Source organism: Mastomys coucha, unplaced genomic scaffold (genome assembly GCF_008632895.1).
Source record: "Mastomys coucha isolate ucsf_1 unplaced genomic scaffold, UCSF_Mcou_1 pScaffold18, whole genome shotgun sequence".
NCBI classification, from domain to species: Eukaryota; Metazoa; Chordata; class Mammalia; order Rodentia; family Muridae; genus Mastomys; species Mastomys coucha.
In genome coordinates, this window is record NW_022196900.1 from 110,136,753 (window position 1) to 110,147,340 (window position 10,588).

The following is a 10,588-nucleotide window of genomic DNA, read 5'->3' on the forward strand; positions in this document are numbered from 1 at the left end:
AGACCAGGCTGGCTTCGAACTCAGAAATCCGCCTGCCTCTGCCTCCCAAGTGCTGGGATTAAAGGAGTATGCCACCACTGCCAGGCTATCAGGGGTCTTTTTAAATGGGTCCAGTCAAATAACCAGATCGATAGCCACAGGCTCCCCTCTCATTGAGGGACCCCTCAGATGGCACCGGCCATCTGGACTTTGCTTCAGGGGCAGCATGGCTGCAATTTGAATGCCAGCACGGATAATCTGAAAGCTCTAACGCTCCTGCTCTCATTGTCCCTGAGTTTGTGAAGAACATGAGATTTCACCCTTGGGCTCTGCAGTCATGCGCAAAGCTGGTGGGTGCTGCAGAACTCTGAACTTTCTGCATCCATAATACTCCAGGTTTTTCTTAAAGGACTTTAAAGTGTATATTTGTATATTTGTTTGGACACTTGAGTGCAGACAGCCAAAGGCATAGGATCCTCTGGAGCTGGAGTTATAGACAGTTGTGAGCCTCCCCATATGGGTGTTGGGAATCGAACCTGGATCCCTTACAGGAGCAGTGCGTGCTTTCAAGCACTGAGCCATCTCTCCAGCCCCAATATTCCAGTCTTAACTGCCCTTTAAAACACCGCGGAACTGCTTAAGTACGGTTGACAGGGTAGACAGTTCGGGAAGGGAACCCCACTCTGCTTATAGTTTACAGAATGACACTTGTGAGATAGCCTCCTCTTTTAAAGACACGGTCTCATGTAGCCCAGGTTGGCCTGGAACTGTCTCTGCAGTTGAGGATGACCTTGAACTCTTGCTCTTCCTGCTTCCATCGCATGTGTGCTGGGCTTACTGCATCTGCTACCCCTCCGGGTCTCTGAACACTGGTGCGCGTTAGGCAAGCACCGATCAGTCAAGCGACAGCAGCAGCCAGAGCGCAGCTCATCTGACTGATGCTTTGGGATTCTCCTCTGCTAGTGCCAGGTGCGTGCGACATTTCGCTATGGGAAACAACGGGTACAACATGGTGGTCACTGTGCTGCTGGTGGTGGGCATTGAGAAGGTGAGAGCCGCGCAGAACCCCTGTGACACCTGTGAGCCTGGTAAGTGCCAAAGTGGCAGGTGCCTTCTCTGATTGTGGAAGACTCAGTTTGGTTAGCCTGGTGTCTTAGTTAGGGTTCCATTGCTGTGAAGAGACACAACCAAGGCAGCTCTTATAAAGAACAGCATTGAACTGAGACTGGCTTACAGCTTCAGAGGTTCGGTTCATCACGGTGGGAGCACGGCAGCTACCCACCAGTAGACTTGGTGCTAGAGAGGAAGTGGAGAGCTCTCCATCTTGATCCAGAGGCAGCCAGGAGGAAGGAGCTTGTCTTCGGCAGGAGGGGCCTCTCTTCCACACTGGGAGGAGCTTGAGCGTTAAAAGACTTCAAAGCCCACGCCCACTGCGACACGCCCACTCCAACAAGGCCACACCTCCTAATAGTGCCACTCCACAGGGCCCAAGCATATTCCAACCCGCACACCTGGTTAGAAGCTACTCATTCCCTTGCAAAAGCATGTTGAATCCAACAAAGCGGCCATGGGGACCCAGCTCACTCACTTAACTTTGCCACCTGAGCATCAGCAGAGAAGCTGTCTCGTAGGGTGACATGGGAGGGTCCCAGGACAGGCTCTGAAGAGCACTTGGTAAATGTGAGCTTTGAGGCGCACTCAGCAGTAAGGAGCGAGTTGGTGGCCAGCCATATCACCCTTCATCCTGGGTCCTGTCCTGCTCTGCTCTCTTCCCAGAGGAATTGCTCAATAGATTCGGGGTTTTCTTCTCTTGATTTCTTTGTCATGGCATTTATATGTTGTTAATCCTGGCTGCTGGGTTGTGCCAAGGGTCACCCTGCAAGCGTGTGAAGTCTTAAAATGCCAGTCAGTAGACACGTCTATCACTGTGATGCCGAGAGGACAGATGGAATATTTATTCTGATGTCCCTGCAAATGTCACAATGCTGTCAGCACTGGTCATATGTTGTTAGACACAAATGTCTGTGATGCTTCTCGAAGGTACTTACTGCAATAAATACAGCCGGGTCTGCAAGAGCTGCCCTCCAAGCACCTACTCCAGCGGAGGCGGACGGCCGAACTGTGACATCTGCAGAGTGTGTGAAGGTAGGTCAGCCCAGGCTAGACTGGAACCTGTGACTGCCGTCCCTCAGCCTCCCAAGTCTGGAGGGTTGCTTTAAAGGGGAGACATCCTCATCGCTTAGACCGTTGGGCAGAGTTAAGCTTTGATCCGTTTACTAACTGATCTGTGTTTAAAGGCTTGAGCCTCGCAGGTGGCTGTCCACAGCTAGGTGTAGTCAAATTCTTTCATGAAATAACAAATCGTTTTTGCTGAACTTTTTGAGTAACCGAGCAAATACTCACTTGACACGTGAGGCTTTGCTGTTGTTGTTTGTTGTTTTGTTTTGAGACCGGGTCTCATTATGTACTCCTGGCTGACCTGGAACTTAGTATGTAGACCAAGCTGCCCCTGGAACTCAGAAATATCCACCTGCCTCTACCTCTGGAGTGCTGAGATTAAAGGTGCGTGCTACCATGCCCGGATATTTTTTTTAAGTCCCATGTAGCCCTGGTTATTCCTTAAACACATCATCTTTCTGTCCAAATGCTGAGATTATAGGTATGGGCCACCACAGTTTGTGATAGCGGTTCTCAACCTTCCTAACACTGGGACCCTTTAATACAGTTCCTCGTGTTGTGGTGACCCCAACCATAAAATCATTTTCATTGCTACTTCATAACTGTAATTTTGCTACTGTTATGAATCATAATGTAAATATCTGTGTTTTCCCATTATCCTAGACAACCCCTGTGAAAGGGTCATTCAACCCTGAAAGGGGTTGCTGCCCACAGATTGAGGATGCCTGCTTTATGGGGCGGGGGATGGGACCCAAGGCTTTTGCACATCAGGCAAGCACTCTACCGCTAAGCCGCGCCACCAGCCCAATAAAAGGTTTTAATGAGCAAAGCATAAAAATATTGTAGTGGAGATTGAACGTAAGCAGTGTGAACCAGGTATCGTGGCACACAGACCCACCACTAGGAAACTGAAGCAGGAGGATTTTCAGTAAACTGAAACAGGAGGATTTTCAGTAAACTGAAGCAGGAGGATTTTCAGTTTAACACTAGCCTGGGCCACACAACGAGACCCTATTTCAAAACAGAAAAAGAAAGTAAACAGGCAAACATGATTTCTAAAGTTATAATGTTGCTAACACAAGCAGAGCAATTGTGGATAGGTATGTACATATATGTATATATATGTAATATATGATATATATCACATTCATGTGTATACATATACATATGTGTATATATGATATGTGTATATGATTATATGTGTATACACGATGCATATATCATGCATATGTATATATATGTACACATGATATATGTGTGTATATATGTCTATATGATGCATATATGATTTATATGTGTATGTATACATATGCTATATATGTGCACACATATGTTTATATGATATATATGCATATATGTAATGTATGCGTGTATATGCATATATGTATGTACATATATGTGAGTATATGTACATATACAATATACATGATATATTGTTTGTGTATATATTTACATATGATATGAAAATATACATATATGTATATGTATGTATACACATATGTATGTATACATACATATATATACACACATATAAAAGTGCAAGAACAGAGATTTGTTTACTGAATTTGGAGTTCAAGGGTAACACAGAATTGGGACTTTGTAGGCTATTTCAAGTTCAAGAAGTCTTGCTCCTCTACCCACAATGCGGAATGTGAATGCACGGAGGGATTCCACTGCTTGGGGCCAACGTGTTCCAGGTGTGAAAGGGACTGCAGGCCCGGCCAGGAGCTAACGGAGCAGGGTAGGTTGCTCTCTCTCCACCCAGCAGGCACGAGTTTGTGAACCTGAACACAGCAAGCAGTGGACAGAGATGCAGGAATGTTGTCACAAGGTGTTTCCATTCCATTCTAGTGCATACTCCACTATGTTTCCATAAATGGGAATAATCTGAAACCAGGACATTTTGTTAGTCATCAGAGCCATGCATCCATACGTGTTTTAGATGTGCACAACATGATTAGCTTGAACACGAGCAATCCCAGGCTTCCCGTGCAAGAATCACTAAGCAGGTGCTTCAGAGCGGCTGCCCCCCTTGCAGAAGACCTGAGGTTGGTCAGTTCTCAGCACCCACTCCAAGCGGCTCACAATGGCCTGTCGCGCCAGTCCCAGGAGATCTGCACTCTGCAGGTGTCTGCACTTACATGAATTTGTGTGTGCACAGACACATGCACACATACATGTGAGTAAAAAAAAAAATCAAACACATCTTCAAAGCAGCCATGAAGCAGTTTGCACAGGTTGACCTAATGACAGTTGCTCATCACTGGGAAAGCTGAGAGATGGTAAAATGCCTTCTACTGATTCTCAACCTTTCTTCAAGGTTGCAAAAACTGTGGCTTGGGAACATTTAATGACCAGAATGGTGCTGGCATCTGTCGACCCTGGACGAAGTACGTATACACTCTCAGTTTTCTTATAACACAAAGACTCTGGGACAAACTGAAAGAGAAGGACACTGTCACTGGAATGTAGATCTGCAGTGACAACCCCTAGGTGACAGGGGAACTCTGTGTGCTTACAGAAGCTTGTGTGACCATGCCTTGCCTCAGAGCCTATTCGGTGTGTGGGAGAGGGCAGAGCCTCTGTCTCCAGCACACATGTATGTGCTGTGATGGCCACTGGAGGGACACAGGCAGTGGAAAGGCTCTAGATGTGCTCGTGGGCTTGCAAGGTTGGCACTGGGCTCTGGGGGTGGCTACTGATCCAGGTGATGTAGGACAACGGGGGTGAAGCACGTGGCTCAGAGGTTGTGAAGGCAAGCTGGCGGTCGTACAGACTACTGACACTGATGGTAAAATCACATTTTTGATGCCTGTGATCGTCTCCTGTTGGATTTCCTTAGTAGAAAGTGAGTTTTCATTACTTTGGTTATATATTTATAAGTGTACTGGTGGGTAACAGACTATTATGGGTTTTTTTTTTTTTAAGTTCTTTCAACCTAAATTGATTAGAATGTCCAAGTTGATGTTTGTAAAATGGGCCATGAACAGGGATCTAAAGAAAAGAAAAAACCCTATGTGTGGTGGTGATAGTGATGATGATGATGATGGGGGGATGATGGTGGTGATGATGGTGGTAGTGAGTGATGATGATGGTGGTAATGGTGGTAGTGATGATGATGGTGGTAATGGTGGTAGTGATGATGATGGTGGTAATGGTGGTAGCGATGATGGTGGTGAGGATAGTGATGGTGGTGATGGCAATCACAGCTGCTGCTCATGAGCCTGTGTCCCTGGGACTTATTCACTTGCTTTTATCCCAATCCTGGGAGCACAGGCCGCTCTTCTTTTAAGCTGCCGAGCAAACCAAGGCTTAGTTAGGCAGGCTTTATAACTCTCCCGACAGTCACTCTGAAGTACAGACACAGGGCTTATGCCTGCGTTGTCTGATGCTGCTGGAACCCTTTGTCCCTATTGATGCCCCCACATGTGCCCAGGTCACTCAAAGGAGCGAGAACATGAGGGGAAGGGTTGAAAGACTAATAAGTCAAAACATGTTGGGCTGCGTTGGTTGAACTTGGTTGTAATAGATGGTGTGTATATGTGGCTCCTCAGCCTGAGGAGAGAGGAGGCCTGATGGGAGGTGGAGTGGGCGAAGCTTAGGGTACCGGGAAGCTGAGGGAGACAGACAGAGACCCCGAGAACCTCTTGGTACTTTCTCACATCATCTGCCCACTGCTGGTGAGCCCAAGCCCGCCCGCCCACCAAGAGTCACTTGGATACAAAGATTCTCACTGTGCTGCTCTGTAAATTAATGTCTGAGCTCCTTCTCTTGACCTAAGCTGCTCTCTAGACGGACGGTCTGTGCTCATGAACGGGACCAAGGAGAAAGATGTGGTCTGCGGACCCCCTGTGGTCAGCTTCTCTCCAGGCACCGCCACTACTGCAGCAGGAGAACCAGGTGATTGTTTAATTGTTGTTAAATAAAAGTTAATAAGCAGCTATGGTAGCTTACAACTGGAAGGCAAGTTCAGGATAGCCTGGGCTACATAAAAAGGGGCTACCCCTTAACCCCTTGAAAAACCTCACCCAAACAACCACGTGATGTCTATACAGAGTCCATGGAGATGTCCTCAGCACTGCTGGGCCTCCAGCTCTGCCCACAGCAGGCAGCTCTGGCCTACCATCCTCTTTGTACCCTGGCTTGTTTCCTGGATGTTGTTACTCAGTAGTCCATGATAGCCACTCTTGTCCCACTCTTGTCCCACACAGGTAATGTACCTTTACGAAGGCCAAGTCCATGGGCCTGGCAGGCCTCACACTTTCCCTAGGTTCAGTAGGACAGGCTGCTTAGTTTCCGTAGTAAAGCCATTGCATGAGTACACTGTCACTGTCTTCAGACACACCAGAAGAGGGCATCGGATCCCATTACGGATGGTAATGTGAGCCACCTCATGGTTGCTGGGAATTAAACTCTGGACCTCTGGAAGAGCATCTCTCTAGCCCACATTTGTGTTCATTTTTAAAAGCCACTTAGTTGGTAGTGCACTTGTCTCACATGCCGGAAAGGCCCCGTTCCCTCCCCCGAACTATAAGAATTCAGGCATAGCAGAGGCAGGGGGACTGGGAGTTTGAGTTTATACTCAGGTACATGTAGAGTTTGAGGCTAGCCTGGGATACATGAGACCTTGTCTCAAAAACAAAACAGAACAAACAAAAGACAGTAAAGTCATCTAAGTTTGTTGAGTTATGGGTCAGGGTGCCTGGGCACCGCCTCCCCGGAGCCCATGCACTTCTGGGGTGAGTGGGCACTGCCTCCCCGGAGCCCATGCACTTCTGGGGTGAGGTCAGATCAAGCTTGTCCTCACTTCCGGCATCTATTTTCTTGCTCCCACAGGAGGGCGCATCTTGCAGGTCCTTACCTTGTTCCTGGCGCTGACATCGGCCTTGTTGCTGGTCCTGATCTTCATCATTGTCCGGTTCTCTGTGCCCAAATGGATCAGAAAGAAATTCCCCCACATATTCAAGCAACGTAAGGCCAATGCAGCATGAGATGTGGGGGAGGCAGGACGCGCGTCTGGGAGTCAGAGGACAACCTCTCGGAATGCATTGTCTTCCTGTTTCAAGGGCTGAACCGCAGGCCCTCAGGCTTGCCTGTCAAGAGTGCCTTTATTCCCCTATCCATACTGCAGGCTTGGGTTTTTGTTTTTGTTTTTGTTTTTGTAAGTTATGGGCGTACGATTGGCTAGCACATGGTTGCAAAGTCAGAACAAGCTTGTTCTCACAAGGATCTTGTGCTCTAGCAGGGGTGTGATTTTGCCAGGTGCAGATGGTTTCTACGAGTGTGTGACGTTTGGAATTCTGGGATCTTTTCAGAGGCTATATAAATTATAGAGCCCCACTAGAAGGGGCTGGTTGGATGCTATTGGTTGCGGTTTGTTAAGTAGTTGGGTGCAGAAAGACAAAAAAGAAGAAATTAGGCAAAGATCAAACTTGTCCCAAGGAACTAGATAGCCGTAGTCAGCAGGGAGTAGCCTGATGATATCATCGCCCTCCACCATCCTTCTTTCTCTCTTACCTAGTTGTCAGGGGGTTGGAAGGGAAGAAGTGAAAAGATGGAGAAGGGAGGAAGAAAAAGGACCCACAAAGTAGCCAAGAGTCTGGCGACACAGTTGGGGTGGTTGTGACTTGGTGCTGGGAGGTATAGCCGGAGTAAGGGCTGAGGAGGGCTGCTCTGCTCCACAAGGCCAAGGCTGGCCGCTAGGGCAGAAGGAGGGACAGAGCAGGACCTAGGGTACAGAGAGGACATCAGACACATATGCCACAGTCCCAGATAACTGTGCCCATGTGAGTGTGAGCATCCAGTCAGCCTGTGCTCGAGGCACGCAAGAACATTGCTCAGAAGTTGGGTAGGGGCTGGCTCAGTTGGTAAAGTGTTTGTTTTACACAAAGTCATGCTAACACCCAGATCTGCATAAGAAGCAGTGGCGTGCTCCCAACACAGAGCAGGCAGTGACTGGCAGGTCCCTGGGGCACACTACCCAGCCTCTCCTTAGTTGGTGAAGTCTGAGCTAGTGAGAGACCCTGTCTCACAAAAAGCAAGCAAGCAAGACTTCCGACCTTGAACACATGTGCACTTGCACACGTGTCAGTGCACGCACAGCACTATACAGATAGAGCACTACCCCACCCACCCAGCGTTACTTCTCTGGAGGGCAAATAGCCTCAACCTTGGCTCAGGTCCACACTAAGGAAGTAGGGAGAACCTGATGGTATGGGAGTGGGTGTAGGGTGGACTACTGTGGAGTGAACGAAAGCTTTCAGAGGCGGATTGCACCCACTCATAAGCTAAATAAGATGCTGCAAGGAATCAAGCTACTGTCTGGCATAGAGTCTGTACCCTACACAAAAACTTTCAGGGATGCCGGGCGGTGGGGGCTCACGCCTTTAATCCCAGCACTTGGGAGGCAGAGGCAGGTGGATTTCTGAGTTCGAGGCCAGCCTGGTCTACAGAGTGAGTCCAGGACAGCCAGGGCAACACAGGGAAACCCTGTCTTGGGGGGGGGGGGGGGGGGGGAAGGGGGAAAGCTTTCAGGGTCTACACGCATTTTATGGTCCATAGACGGGCAGCTTGTGCTGTGACTTCGTGAAAGATGAGGATGAGGGCGGATAGGGCACTCACAAGGTGGTCAGAGATAAAGAACATCCAGATGCCAAAATTACACCTCCACATGAGAGCGGACAAAAGCATGGAAATTGATTAAAATATAGGAGGAGGGCTCAGTAGGTTAAGACACTTTCGGCAAAGCCTGATAACCTGATAACCCTGGGTAGTCGGAAAGAACTGACTCTCGCAGGCTGCTCTCTCGCGCGCAGGCATGTGCCGTGCACACGTGCCCGCGCATGCGCACGCAGGCACATAAGCACACTGTAAAAGTCTGAGGCTAGAACTGCCCAGCAGGGTAAGGGTGCTTGCTGTTCACTAGTCAGAGACTCATTTCCCAAGCTTTGGTTTTGTGTGTATGTGTATGTGTGTTGTTGTTTGTTGTTTGTTTGTTTGTTTTTACCTGTGGCAGGGGAGATGTGGGAACGAGGAACTTAGGCCCTGTCGAAGGCAGTAGGTCAAACTTTTCCGAATTGATGGGGACCACACTGGATGCCTCTTCAGAGAACTTTGAGTTCTCCATTTGCTCCACTTCCGTGGGAACCGGGCAGTACTATTTTTATCTGTGTGGTGGGTGGGGAAGAGGACTCACTGTGGTTTGGATTTACATTTCCTTGATGATGGCAGAGGTTAGCCACCTTCTCGCCTTTCACATTTACCTGGCTGTTTGGATTTCTTACGCTGAGAAGTCTTCCCACTGGGCCATCTGTCCTTTCCTTATCAATGAAGGGGACACCATGCATGTCCCCAGCTGTAGATGTCTGTTCCTTTTCTTTGGCCGTCCTCTCTCCTGCCCAGGCCTCTTTCTGGTGCAGCCCTCTAACCTACCAAAAGAATCCTCTTCACATCCCCCACCCAGAGTGCCAACAAGGTTTCTGGGAACATGTTTTCAAAGGTATTAATTAGTAATGACTGACCTGCAGTTAAAAAAAAAAAACTTAAAAAACCTTTTTACTTTTTTATATAATTACACATTCACAGAATTTTTTTTTTTTTCACATTTTCTTAATGGGGCTGGAGGGATGGCTCCTCTGGGTAAGTACACTGGCCGCTCTTCCAGAGGTCCTGAGTGCAATCCCCAGCCACCACATGGTGGCTCACAACCATTTTTTGTAATGGGCTCTATGGGCTCTCATGCTCTCTTCTGGTGTGCAGATAGATGTACATGTAAATAGATCACTCACAGTTTTGTTTTTTTTTTTAAGGAAAAATTGTTTTATGTTTCTCTCCCCTACCCTCCCCCCGTGGTGTGAATGTGAGTGTGTGTATGCGGGGAGGGTGTGGATGTATATGGGGGGAGGTGCAGGGAGGCTTGGGTGTGTGCGTGTGGCGGAATGCATGGGGGGCGCGAGTGTGTGTGGACAGCCACATGCAAGCGCATGTGTGTAGGTCAGAGGAGTCCTCGTGGGAGTAGGTGCTCTCCTCCTACCACGTGGGGCACAGGGATCAAACTCAAGCCCTCAAGCTTCTGCAGCAGGCGCTTTTAGCCAAGCTACCTCCCCAGCCCACGTCTAAGAACCCTTCACTACATCCTGGATCTGAACGGTGGAGCCTTTCCCCCAGCGGCAGTATCTACGTTTTACACTTGTGTGTTTGATATTTAAAGCTATAAGTTAGTTAGCTACAAAGTGTCAGAAATTAAGGTCTTCACTTTTTCTTTGCGGGTTAGGGAGCTACGGTGTGCCCTGTTTCAGTGTTACTCAAAGAAAGTCTCCCTTCTCTGTATACTCCCATTTTTATTGGCTGTGCTCATAAGGGCAGAGTCCCCGATCATTGGTGGTTCTTGTGAGGGGCGGAGTCCCCGATCATTGGTGGTTCTTGTGAGGGG

At 48.4% G+C, this 10,588-nt stretch overlaps 1 protein-coding gene across 1 annotated transcript in view; it reads left to right on the plus strand.

The window, feature by feature from the left end:
* Tnfrsf9 (TNF receptor superfamily member 9) overlaps positions 1-10,588 on the plus strand; it is a 16,050-nt gene that overhangs the window by 730 nt on the left and 4,732 nt on the right. Inside the window, exons 2-7 of the mRNA XM_031376994.1 lie at positions 943-1,067; positions 2,020-2,124; positions 3,761-3,898; positions 4,478-4,547; positions 5,939-6,057; positions 6,994-7,128. Coding sequence (XP_031232854.1) covers positions 968-1,067; positions 2,020-2,124; positions 3,761-3,898; positions 4,478-4,547; positions 5,939-6,057; positions 6,994-7,128 — 667 coding nt within the window. The 5' untranslated portion in view covers positions 943-967. The remainder of the gene's footprint in view (positions 1-942; positions 1,068-2,019; positions 2,125-3,760; positions 3,899-4,477; positions 4,548-5,938; positions 6,058-6,993; positions 7,129-10,588) is intronic.